This window comes from Microcaecilia unicolor, chromosome 11 (assembly GCF_901765095.1).
Source record: "Microcaecilia unicolor chromosome 11, aMicUni1.1, whole genome shotgun sequence".
Taxonomy (NCBI): domain Eukaryota; kingdom Metazoa; phylum Chordata; class Amphibia; order Gymnophiona; family Siphonopidae; genus Microcaecilia; species Microcaecilia unicolor.
In genome coordinates this window covers 136304303-136324686 of record NC_044041.1, presented here as the reverse complement: position 1 = coordinate 136324686, position 20384 = coordinate 136304303, and the positions used below count along the sequence as shown (strand labels likewise).

The following is a 20384-nucleotide window of genomic DNA, read 5'->3' as shown; positions in this document are numbered from 1 at the left end:
AGTCAATATACTGATTAATAAAGTTTGGTTCATCTTCACTCTGGAACTCCTGGTTTTTTTACCCACTTTTGTTATATTGTGACTATCCGTGGGATTTCATGGAGTTCTCCACGTTTGTGGATTCTCTACTGGTACTGGTGATTAATACAGGAAATTTGAGTCCTAAAAGTATTCCTTCTTAATTAATTTGCTAAAGCTTGATTACATTGATTTTGCTCTGCATAAATGGATTTCTTATGAATAAAAATTTCCTGACCAGCCTTTTGGCTCCAAATTTTATATTTTTGCTTATAAAACATATTTAGTTTATTCACATCTTAAGTTTCAGTGTATGGTTTTTTCCATACTTTGATGGATTGCTCTAACTCTTGCAATTTTTGTCCCTTTTTATGTTATAATGGGACGAGATAGATATAAACTCTCCCCTCAGAGGTTTCTCAGATGGTAATTGGACTAGTATCATTAGTAGTATTCCATTCATAAAAATTTGAAATTAAGGGCCCTGTTTACGAAGACACGCTAGCGTTTTTAGCATGTGCCTAAAGATAGCATGCACTAAATGCCAGAGACACCCATATAATCCTATGGGTGTCTTTAGTGTTTAGCACACTGTTTAGTGTGCACTTAAAAATGCTAGAGCATCCTTAGAGCTGCTTAGTCTTTTAGGGGCCCTTTAACAAAGCGGCAGTAAACCCAACCCTTACTGTGCACTCTTTCTGACCTGCCGCCAGCACAACGCGGCTACTAGCAGTTGTCCCACCCCGAGCGCATGCTATTTCTGGGGGGGGGATCCTTTTTTCCAGATGCTGTAAAAACTGGCCCGTCGCACACCTAATACACACCACTTTTTACCACAGCTTAGTAAAAGGGTCCCTATCGCTTAAGGTACAGATTAAACAAGACAGGAGACAAAAGTGATCCCTGCAGTATTCCCTTTATTGAAAGAAGAATGGTTCCAATAAATACCCTGGGGCAAATATTCAGCACATGGCAGTCAGCAATTTTTTCACTGCTGCTGGCTTTATGCCTAGATAGTCAATGCTGAGTCACATGTTTTGTCAATATCTGAAAAACCAGCAATCCAACAATGGTGCAAACTGACATTTTACTTGCTATCAATCCTTAGGTGAATGTGATATATATATATATATATATATATATATACACACACACACACACACACACTTGTTCTTGATCTGTCCCTATCATCCTCAGGTCACAGACTGTAGAAGTCTGCCCAGCACTGGTCTTACTCTCCAATTGTTGGAGTTGTCATCAAAACCCACTCCTGCCCATCCATAATCAGGATGCAAGCTGTTTTGCTATATTTGGGACACAGACTGTAAAAGTCTGTCCAATACTGGCCTCACTTCAGAAATGGGTTTCCATATGAACATTCCCCCACTGATGCTGGTAGTAAGCCACCTTAGGGTAGGTAGAGTTTTGGTCTCACTCTTCCTGAGGGTTGACTGATAGTGGGCTCTAGGTAACTGTAGCTATATTCTTTTATATCTGTTAGAAGTATAATTGGTCTTGTATTTTTCTATCACTATGTTATTCTGATGTTTTGTACACGCTTTGATTAAAAAAAAAAAAAAGCCTGGTGGTATAGTAAAATTGATAAACTGTACCTGCTGAGTCAAGAGGGGCAGGGCTGAGAGAGGAGGTTAAATGCTCTACAACAGAACAGATCAGGGCCCCGAGTAAAGCCTCCAAGGGAGTGGCCCTGAGTAAAGACCTCCCAACATACGCAGACAGAAGGCTACAGTTCCTTAGGGAAAAGAAGTAGAATGAGCATGAGTTTTCCTGTGGTTGGAAAACTGTGTGTACATAAGAAAAATCATACTGGTCAGACCAATGGGCCATCTAGCTCAGTATCCTACTTCCAACAGTGGCCAATCCATGTCACAAGTATCTGACAAACCCATGCCACCAATCCCAGGGTAAGCAGTGGCTTCCCCCCATGTCTATCTCAATAAGACAATGGACTTTTCCTCCAGGAACTTGTCCACGTTTTTTTTTAAACCTAGATGTGCTAATGGTTGTAACCACAGCCTCTGGCAACGAGGTCCACAGCTTAACTATTAAATGAATGAAAAAATATTTCCTCCTATTCCTATTCCCTAGTACTCTTGGCTCTCTTGAGAGTGGCATCCACCACCATGGAGTTGTGGGGTAACAGACCATCAACCCAGGTTCCCCATGAATCCGATATTGGGTGCCAATTTTCTTGGGGACCACAGGGACAGAGGGGATGCCCAGTTCCACATGAGGACTACCTTGAGTACCTCATGCAGAAGGGACCATCACTGCCTCCTTAGATGGAGAGGTGTAGTCCAGGACCTTGAGCCATCTTAGCCCTGGGCTCATCCTCCAATTCTACAGGGAAGGGTATGGCCTCAGCCATTTCCCGCACAAATGAGGTGAAATAAAGGCTCTCGGGAGGTGAAAGCCGTGTCTCAGGTGGAGGAGAAGGCTCCGAAAGAATCTCAAAGGACTCATCGGAGTACCTGGGATCCTCTTCAGACTCCCACGAAGTCTTGGACAGCACTTCTCTCAGAGACTGGGCCCACCTCGACTTCGAAGACCCGTGGCCTCGAGAATGGCATCGAAAGGCCGGTTCATGCCTGGACTCCTGTGAAGCTTCCTTCACCGACGTTGGAGAACCAGCCTGGGTGGCAGTCAATACCGGAACCGCAAGCAGCGCCGGAGGCCGCACCGCAGGCTGGGGGCCAGGTGGGCAGCAGCAGAAGGCATGGTAGGCGCAGGCACCTCCGATGCCTATGCAAATCAATGCATAAAGGCCTCCAAAAGCTCTGGGAGCAAGGCTCGGAGTCACTTGTTGAGAGCCGCCATCGGTAAAGGCTGTGGAGCCAGTGTGGGCTCAGGCTGTATAACCGCCTGGGGTGCAGGAACAGGATATTGGCTGCTGGGAGACGTACACGCTGGCACCTCTTAAATGGAGGGGGAGCGCTCCTCCCAGTGCAGACGCTTCTCAGGAGCCTGATCTCTCGATGTCCCAGAGCTCCCGGAACCGTGCATCGAAGGAGATCGGTGTCGGTGCTTCTTGGCCTTCACCCGATGCACCTTACCAAGACTCCTCAGTGCCGACAAGGACAACGTGGAATCCTCACGACGCCTCAGGGTCTGACGGTCTGTCTCAGGGGGACTGCACAGACGAGGCCTCAAGACAGGTAGAGACCCACTCGATGCCTCACTGCTCCTAGTGTGTTGGAGTCTCCCGACATCAATGCAGACATAGACTCTGCCAACCCCAATGCCAATGTCGAAGGACCGGACTGCACTCCAAAAAGTTTTTCTCTCCGAGCTTCTCAGGCAATCTGTGTCCTCCTCTTCATACGAAGGTAGAGGATACAACTCACCAGGCTATGGTTGAGCCCAAGGCACTGGATACACCAAGAATCATGTGTGCCTGAGATGATCCAGTTGCACCGAGTACAGCGTTTGAAACCACTGGGAGTCTTCGATGACATGGAAGGGAAGACTGCTCTGGCTAAATCAAAGAACGCAATTGTGTTGAAAAACAATAGCACAAAAAGAAAAAAGGGAGAGACCAAGCCGAGCGGGCCTAAGGCCAGCCGTGACAATTGAAAGGAAACAAACATGGGACAAACATTAAGAAAATAAAGAATTTGTTTTGTAAATAAAACAAAGAGAGAAAGAAAATAAAGGCAACAAATTGTGAAAAAAGGCACTACACAAAGGCTCTTTCCCGAGTATGCTCGCGCGACACAAGGCTCTACCAAAACTTTTTTTTTTTTTTTTTCTTTTCGCTATGCAATATGTCGGTTCCAAGGCTAACGCAGATGCACCCACTTATGAGAATGATTCAGTCTTTTGTCCTCAGAGAAACAGATATAACTCATTTGTACCGTGTTTCCCCGAAAATAGGGCATCCCCATAAAATAAGACCTACCGAGGTTTTTGGTGCCCTTAGAAAATATAAGGCCTCCCCCGAAAGTAAGGCCTAGCAAAGTTTTTCTTTTCCCGGTAAGTAGGGTCTCCCCCCCCCCCCCCGAGATCGCCGGGCCCCCCCTCCGTCGCTCTGAAACTAACCCCCCACCCGAGGTCGCCCCCCCACCCAAGATGGCGCCCCCACCCGAAGTCGCCGGACCCCAACCCCCTCTGTCGCTCCGAAACTAACCTGAACTTAAGCCTCCTTTCACGTTCCTTCCAGTTCGCAGCAAGCAGCAGCAGTAGGAGGGCAGGCCACTCCTTCCTTCCGTGTCCCGCCCTCGCCTGACGTAACGTAACGTCAGGCGAGGGTGGGGCTCGGAAGGAAGGAGAGGCCTGCCCTGCCCTGCTGCTCCTGCGAACTGGAAGGAAAGTGAAAGGAGGCTTAAGTTCAGGTTAGTTTCTGAGCGACGGAGGGGGGTGGGGTCCGGCGACTTCGGGTGGGAGCGCCATCTCGGGTGGGGGGGCGACCTCGGGTGGGGGGTTACCGGTAGTTGCAGGAGCAACGGAGGGAAGGTGGGCGGGCCAACCGTGTTTCCTCAAAATATTAAGACTTAATATAAGGCAGTGTCTTATATTCGGGGAAACACGGTATTAACATAACTTGCGTTCTGGTCACCTACAAATTTTTTTTTTTTTTTTAATATTCATACGAAATGGGTCAACACAAACTTAAACTTAAATCTGTTTCGTGTTACTAAGTGGATTCTAATGCATGTGAAACAGTAGCATTACTTAACATTTGGCAACTGGAGCCCTAGCTGTGAGACCATCAATGTAGAATATTTTTTTTTTCAAAGAGACAGTATCAAATAGCCCCTGCTACCATTAGATTTTGTATGTGCTTGTGGCCCTCCTTTTTGCTGTAAGGCTGAGAATGGTGGAATAGAATGCCTGAAGTTAGTCACAAAGACCTTGACTTTGTAATAAAATGATTAGCCACTCACAAGAAATGAAAATATTCCAAACTTTATTTACAGCAAATAGAAAACCCAAAGAATCATTTTCTACAGGGCATTGTATCTGCCCAATGAGCATTGCTGAAAGAAAGGGGAAAAAAGGATAAAGCTCAGGTTACGAAGACATTTTTAGAACTGAAGACAGCACTGGGTATAAAATGCACTACTCTGCAGCAATCAAGTTATCACAATGCAATTGTGAGGAAATAGATGTCAAAATATAATCATTCAGTACCTGATGCCATCCTAAATCATTTAAACAGCAAAGAGACAGTGCATATATACAAAGGTCCAAAGAACTGAATAAGCTTTCACCAAATCCTCGGAGTTTCAATTTTCAAGGGCTAAAAAAATCTCAACGCCCTTCTTGAAAGAACCAAAGCAGGTTTCTCTGCTTTTAAGGAATTCTGCGGTGTACAATGAAAATGGGAGAAGCCCTTGGCAACAGTGGGCAAAACCAAGAATGGTAGCAGGTGGTTTGGATTTGAAAATGTTACTGGGCAGTAGGGAAAAAAAAAAAGAAAAGCTCCTGAAATCTGGAATACTTAAAAGAAAAAAAAAATCCCCATATTAAGATAACCAAATAAGTAAAGCCTGAAAAACAACAGTGGCTTCTACAATTACTTCACATTGAAAACAATATTCCATCTCCCTCCTCAGTTTAAAAAAAAAAAAAAAAAAGGATCAACCCAGAAAATCAGTTTAATTTAAAAAATTGTGGCTGCTATGTTGTTGATCCAGGATGACCTTAAATATCAAAACTCGTAACAAAAAAAAAAAAAAATTAAATGTCACTACCTTGAAAGCAAGCAACATAACTAATTTTAACACTGCCAAAATATGCAGATGGAAAAGGCAGAAGGGGAAAAGATGTGATCGGCAACGTTGACTTGATTTTTCACTTGAAATCCAGTAGAGTGAATACATTTAAAAGATCATTTTATGACCATCTGAAAACCAGCCCCTGCTTAGGAACTAGGCATGGCCCTACATGCGGCGCTGGTAACTGGATTGCATCTGTGCAGCACGGATATAATCACTGTATGAGGCCGTGTAACGAGCATAATCTGTGTGAGGATCTGCAAGACGGCGGTAATCCTGGGAGCTGGGCGACAAACGGCGGTATGTGGCCTGCGCATCAGTTAAACGGCGATAATCAGACATGTCAGTTAAACGGCGATCAGTACCATACCTGGTCGAGAGAAAAGGAATAGAAAAAATATATCATAGGTAACAAAATCTTTCATCAGTACATATCATAGGTTATATAAAAGGAAATGTACTCGGGAAATTTTCACAAAAATCCATCTTCGATTACAAAGCCTGTAAGATACCCCAAGTTACATTTATTGGAATTTAACATAAAGCTTTATTCCGTTATATTAAAGGAATGTAAATAAGTACAAGATCCTTTAGAACCACTTTCCAGAATCTCTTTGGCTGATAAATTCCATTACAGCTAAGGCATTACACAATCTGTGTTTTGATGCAGCACACACAAACTGATCTTTACTTTCATCTATCTGAAGCATCAATATATTGTGAAGTACATATAAAACGAATATACAGCAGTCTGTATGCTTCAAGTACCATGGTGCAGTCACTTAAATTTCATCTACTGTGATCTCTGGTTATAAGAAATGCAGTCAATACAAAATACCCCATGACCTCATTATGCAGAAGGCAGGGGAACAAATTAGTGCCCCTCCCCTAAGGTCACTACCTCTATGACCCTCCCCTAAAAAGCAGGAACCCTCCTTTTTAATCTAAACTAGTCATTAAAACACAAATTAACTTCATGGCAAGACTAGTCTGTGTTTACAGCATATCCCCCACTTCTCTTTCCCTTGAGGTTGCTCTTAAACATATTAAGTGTGAAAGGTTTACTGCTGCCAGTGTTCAACAGGATTAAGATTCTCCCCCCCCCCCCCACCCCAAAACCACACACTTCTGTTCTTAATTTAAAAATAGGAACACAGTAGATGGTGGCAGATAAAGACCACTTAGGTCCACTCGGTCTCACAAATTGGTCCTGATTACTTAAGGTCCAACCAGAAATGTCTATTATAAATACAGCCATCTAGTACACAAGAGCTTATGGTAACGCACAGGAAACACCAGATCTACACACTTGGGAGACTTCCGCACAAAAATGTTTGAAAATTTTGTGCACAATATTTTTGTTCAAAATTTTGTACTATTTTTGTAATTTTTTTAAAATATAATTCTCCCTTATAAAGCATGAAATTCCAACAGCCTTCTCTGAAGCTCCAGACTCCCGTTTCCTCTTACTCTAACTGCAGTTCTCTCCTCATCTTCCCTCATGGAACATTCAGCTTTGTTCTGCCCCCCCCCCCCCCCAGCACCATAGCGCTCACACCCTTTGCCTTCCCCCACCCCATGGCACATTTAAGCAACCTTGCCCTTCCCCCTTGTGGCACCTCTCAGCCTGCTCCAGTCACGCACCTTTCTGTAAGTGTTCTCTTACCCCCACTTAAGAAATTATGACTTACCTGACAATTTTCTTTCCTTCAGTAAGCTACACTGTTCTGTATAAATGGGTGTTATCGCCTCCATTGTTTCAACTATTGTGGGCAAAAGTAGAAGGGGTGCTGGTTGGTCTTTTTGGAAATTCACAAACTGCATGATTTTGGTTGGTTTTTTTGGAAATTCACACACTGCAAGATTTTCTGTTATCCCCTCCTACCAGTAGACAGAGGTAGAGAAAATACTGATTTTTCCCAGTGACCTCATCGGTATTAGCTGGTGGTGCTCCCTGAAAGATCCAGTATGCATCTTCCAAAGTAGTAGGTGGTCCCTTTTTGTAACACACCCATGTCCCGTCAACCATTGCAGCTGCAATAAGCAAGCATAAGACCACAGACTGGCAATCACTACACTCATACTCCAGAAAGTGAATGCTACATACCTGTAGAAGGTATTCTCCGAGGACAGCAGGCTGATTGTTCTCACTGATGGGTGACGTCCACGGCAGCCCCTCCAATCGGAACACTTACTAGCAAAGGCCTTTGCTAGTCCTCGCGCGCCCATCTTCCCGCCCAAACCGGCTCGTGTTCGTCAGTCCCATATGTAGTAAGACAAACAAGGGAAGACACAACTCCAAAGGGGAGGCGGGCGAGTTTGTGAGAACAATCAGCCTGCTGTCCTCAGAGAATACCTTCTACAGGTATGTAGCATTGGCTTTCTCCGAGGACAAGCAGGCTGCTTGTTCTCACTGATGGGGTATCCCTAGCCCCCAGGCTCACTCAAAACAACAAACATGGTCAATTGGACCTCGCAACGGCGAGGACAAAACTGAGATTGACCTAACAATTTATCCAACTAACTGAGAGTGTAGCCTGGAACAGAATAAACATGGGCCTAGTGGGGTGGAGTTGGATCCTAAACCCCGAACAGATTCTGAAGCACTGACTGCCCGAACCGACTGTCGCGTCGGGTATCCTGCTGCAGGCAGTAATGAGATGTGAATGTGTGGACAGATGACCACGTCGCAGCTTTGCAGATCTCTTCAATAGTGGCTGACTTCAAGTGGGCCACTGACGCAGCCATGGCTCTAACATTGTGAGCCGTGACATGACCCTCCAGAGCCAGCCCAGCCTGGGCGTAAGTGAAGGAAATGCAATCTGCTAGCCAATTGGATATGGTGCGTTTCCCCACAGCCACTCCCCTCCTGTTGGGATCAAAAGAAACAAATAATTGGGCGGACTGTCTGTTGGGCTGTGTCCGCTCCAGATAGAAGGCCAATGCTCTTTTGCAGTCCAATGTGTGCAGCTGACGTTCAGCAGGGCAGAAATGAGGACGGGGAAAGAATGTTGGCAAGACAATTGACTGGTTCAGATGGAACTCCGACACAACCTTTGGCAAGAACTTAGGGTGAGTGCGGAGGACTACTCTGTTATGATGAAATTTGGTGTAAGGGACCTGGGCTACCAGGGCCTGAAGCTCACTGACTCTACGAGCTGAATTAACTGCCACCAAGAAAATGACCTTCCAGGTCAAGTACTTCAGATGCCAGGAGTTCAGTGGCTCAAAAGGAGGTTTCATCAGCTGGGTGAGAACGACATTGAGATCCCATGACACTGTAGGAGGTTTGACGGGGGGCTTTGACAAAAGCAAACCTCTCATGAAGCGAACAACTAAAGGCTGTCCTGAGATCGGCTTACCTTCCACACGGTAATGGTATGCACTAATTGCACTAAGGTGAACCCTTACAGAGTTGGTCTTAAGACCAGACTCAGACAAGTGCAGAAGGTACTCGAGCAGGGTCTGTGTAGGACAAGAGCGAGGATCTAGGGCCTTGCTGTCACACCAGACGGCAAACCTCCTCCATAGAAAGAAGTAACTCCTCTTAGTGGAATCTTTCCTGGAAGCAAGCAAGATGCGGGAGACACCCTCTGACAGACCCAAAGAGGCAAAGTCTACGCTCTCAACATCCAGGCCGTGAGAGCCAGAGACCGGAGGCTGGGATGCAGAAGCGCCCCTTCGTCCTGTGTGATGAGGGTCGGAAAACACTCCAATCTCCACGGTTCTTCGGAGGACAATTCCAGAAGAAGAGGGAACCAGATCTGACGCGGCCAAAAGGGAGCAATCAGAATCATGGTGCCTCGGTCTTGCTTGAGTTTCAACAAAGTCTTCCCCACCAGAGGTATGGGAGGATAAGCATACAGCAGACCTTCCCCCCAGTCCAAGAGGAAGGCATCCGATGCCAGTCTGCCGGGGGCCTGAAGTCTGGAACAGAATTGAGGGACTTTGTGGTTGGCTCGAGATGCAAAGAGATCTACCAAGGGGGTGCCCCACACCTGGAAGATCTGGCGCACTACTCTGGAGTTGAGTGACCACTCGTGAGGTTGCATGATCCTGCTCAACCTGTCGGCCAGACAGGGTATGATACATACCTGTAGCAGTTGTTCTCCGAGGACAGCAGGCTGATTGTTCTCACGACTGGGTTGACGTCCGCGGCAGCCCCCACCAACCGGAAGAAGCTTCGCGGGACGGTCGGCACGCAGGGCACGCCCACCGCGCATGCGCGGCCGTCTTCCCGCCCGTGCGCGACCGCTCCCGCCAGTTGAATGACTAGCAAAAGATGAAACACACACAACTCCAAAGGGGAGGAGGGAGGGTAGGTGAGAACAATCAGCCTGCTGTCCTCGGAGAACAACTGCTACAGGTATGTATCATACCCTTTCTCCGAGGACAAGCAGGCTGCTTGTTCTCACGACTGGGGTATCCCTAGCTCTCAGGCTCACTCAAAACAAAAACCCAGGTCAATTAAACCTCGCAACGGCGAGGGAACAACAGAAATTGACCTACGAAGAACAACTAACTGAGAGTGCAGCCTGACCAGAATAAATTCGGGTCCTGGAGGGTGGAGTTGGATTTACACCCCAAACAGATTCTGCAGCACCGACTGCCCGAACCGACTGTCGCGTCGGGTATCCTGCTGGAGGCAGTAATGAGATGTGAATGTGTGGACAGATGACCACGTCGCAGCCTTGCAGATCTCTTCAATAGTGGCTGACTTCAAGTGGGCCACCGACGCTGCCATGGCTCTGACACTATGAGCCGTGACATGACCCTCAAGAGTCAGCCCAGCCTGGGCGTAAGTGAAGGAAATGCAGTCTGCTAGCCAATTGGAGATGGTGCGTTTCCCGACAGCGACCCCTAGCCTGTTAGGGTCGAAAGAAATAAACAATTGGGCGGACTGTCTGTTGGGCTGTGTCCGCTCCAAGTAGAAGGCCAATGCTCTCTTGCAGTCCAATGTGTGCAACTGACGTTCAGCAGGGCGGGTATGCGGCCTGGGGAAGAATGTTGGCAAGACAATTGACTGGTTAAGATGGAACTCCGACACCACCTTCGGCAGGAACTTTGGGTGGGTGCGGAGCACTACTCTGTTGTGATGAAATTTGGTATATGGAGCATGAGCTAGCAGGGCTTGAAGCTCACTGACCCTACGAGCTGAAGTAACTGCCACCAAGAAAATGACCTTCCAGGTCAAGTACTTCAGATGGCAGGTATTCAGTGGCTCAAAAGGAGGTTTCATCAGCTGGGTGAGGACGACGTTGAGATCCCATGACACAGTAGGAGGCTTGATAGGGGGCTTTGACAAAAGCAAACCTCTCATGAATCGAACGACTAAAGGCTCTCCAGAGATGGCTTTACCTTCCACACGATAATGGTAAGCACTAATCGCACTAAGGTGATTCCTTACTGAGTTGGTCTTGAGGCCAGACTCTGATAAGTGCAGAAGGTATTCAAGCAGGTTCTGTGCAGGGCAAGAACGAGGTTCTAGGGCCTTGCTCTCACACCAAACGACAAACCTCCTCCACTTGAAAAAGTAACTCTTTTTAGTGGAATCCTTCCTAGAGGCAAGCAAGACCCGGGAGACACCCTCAGACAGACCCAACGCAGCGAAGTCTACGCCCTCAACATCCAGGCCGTGAGAGCCAGGGATTGAAGGTTGGGGTGCAGCAACGCTCCGTCGTTCTGCGAAATGAGAGTCGGAAAACTCTCCAATCTCCACGGTTCTTCGGAGGACAACTCCAGAAGAAGAGGGAACCAGATCTGACGGGGCCAAAAGGGCGCGATCAGAATCATGGTGCCGCGGTCTTGCTTGAGCTTCAGTAAGGTCTTCCCCACCAAAGGTATGGGAGGATAAGCATACAGGAGGCCGGTCCCCCAATGAAGGAGAAAGGCATCTGACGCTAGCCTGCCGTGTGTCTGAAGTCTGGAACAGAACAGAGGCAGCTTGTGGTTGGTCTGAGAGGCGAAAAGATCCACCGAGGGGGTGCCCCACTCTCGGAAGATCTTGCGTACCACTCTGGAATGGAGCGACCACTCGTGCGGTTGCATGACTCTGCTCAGTCTGTCGGCCAGACTGTTGTTTACGCCTGCCAGGTACGTGGCTTGGAGAAGCATGCCGAACCGACACGCCCAACGCCACATACCGACGGCTTCCTGACACAGGGGGCGAGATCCGGTGCCCCCCTGCTTGTTGACGTAATACATTGCAACCTGATTGTCTGTCCGAATTTGGATAATTTGGCAGGACAGCCGATCTCTGAAAGCCTTCAATGCGTTCCAGATCGCTCGGAGCTCCAGGAGGTTGATCTGCAGATCCTTTTCCTGGAGGGATCACAGACCCTGGGTGTGAAGCCCATCGACATGGGCTCCCCACCCCAGGCGAGATGCATCCGTCGTCAGCACTTTCGTGGGCTGCGGAATTTGGAATGGACGTCCCAGGGTCAAATTGGTCCGTATGGTCCACCAGAGCAGTGAAGTGCGGCAACTGGTGGAGAGGCGGATGACATCCTCTAGATTCCCGGTAGCTTGGAACCACTGGGAAGCTAGGGTCCATTGAGCAGATCTCATGTGAAGACGAGCCATGGGAGTCACATGAACTGTGGAGGCCATATGACCCAGAAGTCTCAACATCTGCCGAGCTGTGATCTGCTGAGACGCTCTGGTCTGCGAAGCCAGGGCCAAGAGATTGGTGGCCCTCGCTTCGGGAAGGTAGGCCTGAACCGTCTGGGAATTCAGCAGCGCTCCTATGAATTCCAGAGACTGAGTTGGCTGGAGATGGGACTTTGGGTAATTTATCACAAACCCCAGCAGCTCCAGAAGTTGAATAGTGCACTGCATGGACCGGAGGGCTCCTGCCTCCGAGGTGTTCTTGACCAGCCAATCGTCGAGATATGGGAACACGTGCACTCCCCTGCTTGCGTAGGTAGGCCGCTACCACCACGAGGCACTTTGTAAACACTCGTGGGGCAGAGGCGAGCCCAAAGGGCAGCACACAATACTGAAAGTGCCGTGCGCCCAGGCGGAATCTGAGAAACTGTCTGTGAGCTGGCAGTATCGGGATGTGAGTGTATGCGTCCTTTAAATCCAGGGAACATAGCCAATCGTTTTTCTGAATCATTGGCAGAAGGGTGCCCAAGGAAAGCATCCTGAACTTTTCTTTGACCAGGAATTTGTTCAGGCCTCTCAGGTCTAGGATGGGACGCATCCACCGTTTTCTTTTCCACAAGGAAGTACCTGGAATAGAATCCCTGCCCTTCCTGCCCGGGTGGTACGGGCTCGACCGCATTGGCGCTGAGAAGGGCGGAGAGTTCCTCTGCAAGTACCTGCTTGTGATGGGAGCTGAAAGACTGAGCTCCCGGAGGACAATTTGGAGGCAGGGAGGTCAAATTCAGGGCGTATCCGCACCGCACTATTTGGAGAACCCACTGGTCGGAGGTTATGAGAGGCCACCTTTGGTGAAAGAATTTTAACCTCCCTCCGACCGGCAGGTCGTCCGGTACGGACACTTGTAGGGCGGCTATGTTCCCGTGGATCCAGTCAAAAGCCCGTCCCCGGCTTTTGCTGTGGAGGCACAGGGGGCTGCTTAGGCGCACGCTGTTGACGGGAACGAGCGCGCTGGGGCTGTCCCTGTGCCTGACGAGGCCTTCGGGCCGGCTAGTTGTACCTACGCTTCGCAAAAGAATAGGGTGCAGCCTGCCGAGCCCGGGAAAAACGCCCGCCCGCGGGGGCGGGTGCTGAAGGCGCCCGGTGGGAGAGCTTGTCGAGAGCGGTTTCCCGCTGATGCAGTTGGTCAACCATCTGCTCGACCTTCTCGCCAAAAATATTATCCCCCCGGCAAGGGACGTCAGCCAGTCTCTGCTGGGTGCGGTTGTCCAGGTCAGAGGCACGCAGCCATGAGAGCCTGCGCATCACTATACCTTGGGCCGCAGCACGAGATGCCACGTCACAGGTGTCAAAAATCCCCCTGGACAGGAACTTTCTGCACGCCTTCAGCTGCCTGACCACCTCCTGATATGGCCTGGACTGCTCCGGCGGGAGCTTATCGACCAGGTCCGCCAGCTGTTGCACATTGGTCCGCATGTGGATGCTCATATAGAGCAGGTAAGATTGGATGCGGGTCACGAGCATGGAGGATTGGTAGGCCTTCCTCCCAAATGAGTCCAGAGTGCGAGACTCCCGCCCCGGGGGCGCCGAGGCGGTATCCCTCGAACTCCGTGCCCTCTTGAGAGCAGAATCCACGACCGCTGAGTCATGGGGCAACTGGGGCCGCATGAGCTCTGGGTCAGAGTGGATCCTGTACTGGGACTCTGCTTTCTTGGGAATGGTGGGGTTAGTTAGTGGTCGCACCCAGTTCCGAAGCAGCGTCTCCTTCAGGACATTGTGCAGCGGTACCGTGGAGGAATCTCTAGGTGGTGATGGATAGTCGAGGACCTCGAGCATCTCGGCCCTCGGCTCTTCCACAGAGACCACGGGAAAGGGAATGCTTATAGACATATCCCGCACAAAGGAGGCAAAGGAGAGACTCTCAGGAGGTGAGAGCTTCCTCTCCGGTGACGGCGTGGGGTCCGAGGGAAGGCCCGTAGACTCCTCTGAGGAGAAATATCTCGGGTCCTCCTCTTCCCCCCACGAGTCCTCATCCTCGGTATCGGACATTAGCTCATGTAGCTGAGTCCGGTACCGGGCCCGGCTCGACGTCGAGGCACCGAGGTCTCGGTGTCGTCGAGCGGTGAACTCCCGCGCCGGCGGGGACGGAGCTCCCTCCATCGACGTCGACGGGGACTCCACCTGCGTGGCGGTCGAGACCGGCACCGCAAGCGGCGGCGGTGTCGACAGCCCCGGCGCCGGGCTAGAGCTCGCCGGCGCCACAGTCATCGGCGCCGGGGGCGCAAGCACCCCCGACGCCGGCACAGCCTGGCGCATCAGCCCTTCCAGGATCCCCGGAAGGATGGCTCTGAGGCACTCGTCCAGGCCCGCTGCCGGGAAAGGCGGTGGGGCCGGTAAGGGTGTCGGTGCCAGAAGCTGCTGGGGGCCAGGAGACGGCACCGAGGTGCCGGAACCCCGACGCGTCGGTACCTCCACCACCGACGGAGATCTCTCCTCTCTGCGATGACGCTTCGGCGTCGACTCCTCTTCAGGGTGCACCGAGGGCTCCCGGTGACGGCGCTTCTTATCTTTTTTCCGGTGCACGTCACCGGCGCAGGAGGGCATGGAGGAGGAGGAGGTCGATCCCCCTCGGTCTCGAGGTACCGGGTCCGACAGGGTTCGGTCCCGTGGCTCACGAGCTGAGGGAGTGACCGGGGCCGACTGCCCACGCGGCCTCTCAACCCCACTCTCACCGGCGGACCGGCGGGCCGACGGGACCTGTTCTCCTGGGGTCGCTGCCATCGGTGCCGATGTCTCGGGCATCGATACCGGTACCGAAGACCCGGCCTTCGATACCGATGCCGTCGAGGTCGACGTCGAGGGGCCGGCGCAAGTTCCAAAAAGACGGTCCCGCAGAACTTGCCTCGCAACCTGAGTCCGTTTCCGGAGACCGAGACACAGCGCGCACGACTTGAGATTGTGCTCCGGCCCGAGGCACTGGAGGCACCAAGCGTGGGTGTCGGTCTGCGAGATCGGCCGGCCGCAGCGACCACACTTTTTAAATCCACTCGGGACCTTCGAGGACATCGACGGAAAAATCGCGTCGGCGAAGTCAAAGTCGGCAATGGTGGCTGAAATCACACCACGAAAAAATTAGCCGACCGAGCGGCCACTAGGCCGCAACGAGGCGTCCCCGCTGGAAGCGAGGGGAAAAGGGGAGCGCGTGCTCCACACGCGCGAAAATCTTTTTTTTTTTTTTTTTTTTTTTTAACAATACAAAGAAAGAAAAGAAAAAGGAACCGAACGGGAATCCAAAGCAACGATCCGCGTAAACGCGGTCGAAAAATCCGGCGGCTGAACGGAGAGAGAGGCAATTGCACAACTCTCTCCAGTCGCGGAAAAAAAGTAACTGGCGGGAGCGGTCGCGCACGGGCGGGAAGACGGCCGCGCATGCGCGGTGGGCGTGCCCTGCGTGCCGACCGTCCCGCGAAGCTTCTTCCGGTTGGTGGGGGCTGCCGCGGACGTCAACCCAGTCGTGAGAACAAGCAGCCTGCTTGTCCTCGGAGAATGTTGTTTACGCCTGCCAGATATGTGGCTTGGAGCACCATGCCGTGACGACGAGCCCACAGCCACATGCTGACGGCTTCCTGACACAGGGGGCGAGATCCGGTGCCCCCTGCTTGTTGATGTAATACATGGCAACCTGGTTGTCTGTCTGAATTTGGATAATTTGGTGGAACAGCCGATCTCTGAAAGCCTTCAGAACGTTCCAGACCGCTCGTAACTCCAGGAGATTGATCTGCAGATCGCGTTCCTGGAGGGACCAGCTTCCTTGGGTGTGAAGCCCATCGACATGAGCTCCCCACCCCAGGAGAGACGCATCCGTAGTCAGCACTTTTTGTGGCTGAGGAATTTGGAAATCGTCCACCAATACAGGGATTTGAGAAAACTCGTGGACAGGTGGATCACGTCTTCTAGATCCCCAGCAGCCTGAAACCACTGGGAAGCTAGGGTCCATTGAGCAGAGTCTCTGTACTGGGAGAAGATGGGACTTTGGATAATTTATCACAAACCCCAGTAGCTCCAGGAGGCGAATAGTCATCTGCATGGACTGTAGAGCTCCTGCCTCGTGATGTGTTCTTCACCAGCCAATCGTCGAGATAAGGGAACATGTGTACTCCCAGCCTGCGAAGCGCCGCTGCTACTACAGCCAAGCACTTTGTGAACACTCTGGGCGCAGAGGCGAGCCCAAAGGGTAGCACACAGTACTGGAAGTGACGTGTGCCCAGCTGAAATCGCAGATACTGTCTGTGAGCTGGCAGTATCGGATGTGCGTATAGGCGTCCTTCAAGTCCAGAGAGCATAGCCAGTCGTTTTCCTGAATCATAGGAAGGAGGGTGCCCAGGGAAAGCATCCTGAACTTTTCCTTGACCAGATATTTGTTCAGGGCCCTTAGGTCTAGGATGGGACGCATCCCCCCTGTTTGACGCTGAGAAGGGCGGAGAGTTCCTCTGCAAGTACCTGCTTGTGCTGGAAGCTGTAGGATTGAGCTCCCGGTGGGCAATTTGGAGGTTTGGAAACCAAATTGAGGGTGTATCCTTGCCAGACTATTTGGAGAACCCACTGGTTGGAGGTTATTAGAGGCCACCTTTGATGAAAAACTTTCAACCTCCCCCCGACCGGCAGATCGCCCGGCACTGACACATTGATGTCGGCTATGCTCTGCTGGAGCCAGTCAAAAGCTCGTCCCTTGCTTTTGCTGGGGAGCCGAGGGGCCTTGCTGAGGCGCACGCTGCTGACGAGAGCGAGCGCGCTGGGGCTTAGCCTGGGCCGCAGGCTGTCGAGAGGGAGGATTGTACCTACGCTTACCAGAAGAGTAGGGAACAGTCTTCCTTCCCCCATAAAAACGTCTACCTGTGGAGGTAGAAGCTGAAGGCTGCCGGCAGGAGAACTTGTCGAAAGCGTTATCCCGCTGGTGGAGCTGCTCTACCACCTGTTCGACTTTCACTCCAAAAATATTGTCCGCTCGGCAAGGCGAGTCCGCAATCCACTGCTGGATCCTATTCTCCAGATTGAAGGCACGCAGCCATGAGAGTCTGCGCATCACCACACCTTGAACAGTGGCCCTGGACGCAACATCAAAGGTATCATATACCCCTCTGGCCAGGAATTTTCTGCACCCCTTCAGCTGCCTGACCACCTCCTGAAATGGCTTGGCTTGCTCAGGAGGGAGCTTGTCCACCAAGCCCACCAACTGCCGCACATTGTTCCGCATGTGTATGCTCGTGTAGAGCTGGTAAGACTGGATTTTGGCCACGAGCATAGAAGAATGGTAGGCCTTCCTCCCAAAGGAGTCTAAGGTTCTAGAGTCCTTGCCCAGGGGCGCCGAAGCATGCTCCCTAGAACTCTTAGCCTTCTTTAGGGCCAAATCCACAACACCAGAGTCATGAGGCAACTGAGTGCGCATCAGCTCTGGGTCCCCATGGATCCGGTACTGGGACTCGATCTTCTTGGGAATGTGGGGATTACTTAGAGGCTTGGTCCAGTTCGCCAGCAATGTCTTTTTTAGGACATGATGCATGGGTACTGTGGACGCTTCCTTAGGTGGAGAAGGATAGTCCAGGAGCTCAAACATTTCAGCCCTGGGCTCGTCCTCCACAACCACCGGGAAGGGGATGGCCATAGACATCTCCCGGACAAAGGCCGCGAAAGACAGACTCTCGGGAGGAGAAAGCTGCCTTTCAGGGGAGGGAGTGGGATCAGAAGGAAGGCCATCAGACTCCTCGTCAGAGAAATATCTGATGTCCTCCTCCTCCTCCCACGAGGCCTCACCATCAGTATCAGACACAAGTTCATGAACCTGTGTCTGAAGCCGTGCCCGGCTCGACTCCGTGGAACCACGGCCATGGTGTGAGCGTGGAGAGGTAGACTCCCTCCGCCGACGTCGAGCCTTCCTGGGAGGCGGCCGCAGTCGGTACCGCAAGCGGCACCGATGTCGGAGACCTCACCCCGGGCAAGGGGCCAGCCGGCGCCTCACTCGACAGTACCGGTGGCGCAAGCACCCCCGGTACCGGAGGGGAAGGGCGCAACAGCTCTCCCAGGATCTCTGGAAGAACGGCCCGGAGACTCTCATGCAGGGCGGCTGTGGAGAAAGACATAGAAGCCGATGCAGGAATCGAGGTCAGAGCCTGTTCCGGGCGTGGAGGCTGTTCCGGGCTGTCCAAGGTGGAGCGCATCGACACCTCCTGAACAGAGGGTGAGCGGTCCTCCCGGTGCTGATGCCTACTGGGAGCTGACTCCCTCGGCGACCCAGAGCTCTCCGTACCGATGCGGGAAGGAGATCGGTGTCGATGCTTCTTTGACTTTTTCAAACAAAGCATGTCACCGGAACTTCCCGGTACCGACGAGGACGTAGAATCCAACCGTCGCTTCCTCGGGGCCGAGGCCGAAGGTCGGTCTCGGGGGGGCTGTACCGCAGGAGCCCTCAGGGTAGGGGGAGACCCACTCGAAGGCTCACCGCCACCAGCAGGGGAATGGACAGCCCTCCCCTGCACTCCAGTCAAAGCACCACCGTCCGATGACATCAGCACTAGTGGAGGTCCCGGTACCACCGACGCAGCCTTCCGATGTCTCGGTACCGACGATGCAGAGGGTCGATGCCTCGATGCAATCGATACAGTCGCCGCCGAGGCCGGAGGTCTTGATGCTGTCGACGTCGTTGCACTCGATACCCCCGGTGCTGTTGCCAACGAAGAGCCCGAGAACACCACGTTCCACTGGGCCAATCTCGCTACCTGAGTCCTTTTCTGTAAAAGGGCACAAAGACTACAGGCCTGCGGGCGGTGCCCAGCCCCCAGACACTGAAGACACGACGCGTGCCTATCAGTGAGCGAGATTACCCGGGCGCACTGGGTGCACTTCTTGAAGCCGCTGGGAGACTTCGATGACATGGGCGGAAAAATCACGCCGGCGAAATCAAAACTCGTAATGGCGGAAAAGGCACCAAAAAAGAGGGAGAGAAAAACTCAAACAGAGGCCTCAGAAGGGCCTACCCCGAAAACGAAAGTAAACTTAGCGGGGCAAAAAACTAGAAATACGGGAAGGGAAAAAAGACCGAAAAGGTCTTTCCTCAAAATCCCCCTTTTTTTTTTTTTGTCTAAGCAAAAGCTAAAAGACGCGCGAGGGTCAACTTAAGGGGCGCGAACGGCGCAAACACGACCGTCCCGAGCGCGGACAAAAGAAGACTGACGAACACGAGCCGGTTCGGGCGGGAAGACGGCCGCGCATGCGCGGTGCGCATCGGCGCGCGAGGACTAGCAAAGGCCTTTGCTAGTAAAGTGTTCCGATTGGAGGGGCTGCCTTGGACGTCACCCATCAGTGAGAACAAGCAGCCTGCTTGTCCTCGGAGAATATAGCAATATCACAGCAAACCTGTATTGCTGTAAATTATAATACAAGTGATTTGACTCTTTGCACACAGCACACCCAGAAACCTGGACCCAAGTCTTCTGAGGGTGGGTTGCAGAATAGTGTAGCTAAGGGAAAAAAAAAATTATTAGTTAAAGCAAAGATACTTACCTGATGAAGCCCGGTGCGGACGTTGCCCAGCGCACTATATTACATAAGAACATAAGCACTGCCATACTGGGAAAAGACCAATGGTCCATCAATCAAGCCCAGCATCTTGTCTCCGACAGCGGCCAATCCAGGCTTCAAGAACCCGACAGAACCCCCCCCCCCCCCCCAAAAAAAAAAAAAAAATTAATAATGTTCAATGGACTTTTCCCTCAGGAATCTGTCCAAACCCCCTTTAAACTCCGTAAGGCCAGCTGCTGTCACTACATTTTCCGGCAACGAGTTCCAGAGTCCAACTACACACTGAGTAAAGAAAAACTTTCTCCTGTTTTAAATCTACCATATTCTAGCTTCATATTTTTAAGAGGCTTTTGACAGCAGTCTCACCGCGCATATAACATAGTAACACAGTAGATGACGGCAGAAAAAGACCTGCACGGTCCATCCATTCTGCCCAACAAGATAAACTCA

The 20384-nt window shown here is 51.3% G+C and overlaps 1 protein-coding gene across 2 annotated transcripts in view; it reads right to left on the bottom strand.

Moving 5' to 3' along the window:
• Nucleotides 1-4928: 4928 nt before the first annotated feature.
• The window catches only part of LOC115479635 (RNA-binding protein 14-like), a 151547-nt gene continuing 136091 nt past the window's right edge, over nt 4929-20384 (bottom strand). For both annotated transcript variants that reach the window (XM_030217688.1, XM_030217689.1), the window contains exon 3: nt 4929-6126. In XM_030217688.1, coding sequence (XP_030073548.1) covers nt 5922-6126 — 205 coding nt within the window. In that variant the 3' untranslated portion in view covers nt 4929-5921. The remainder of the gene's footprint in view (nt 6127-20384) is intronic.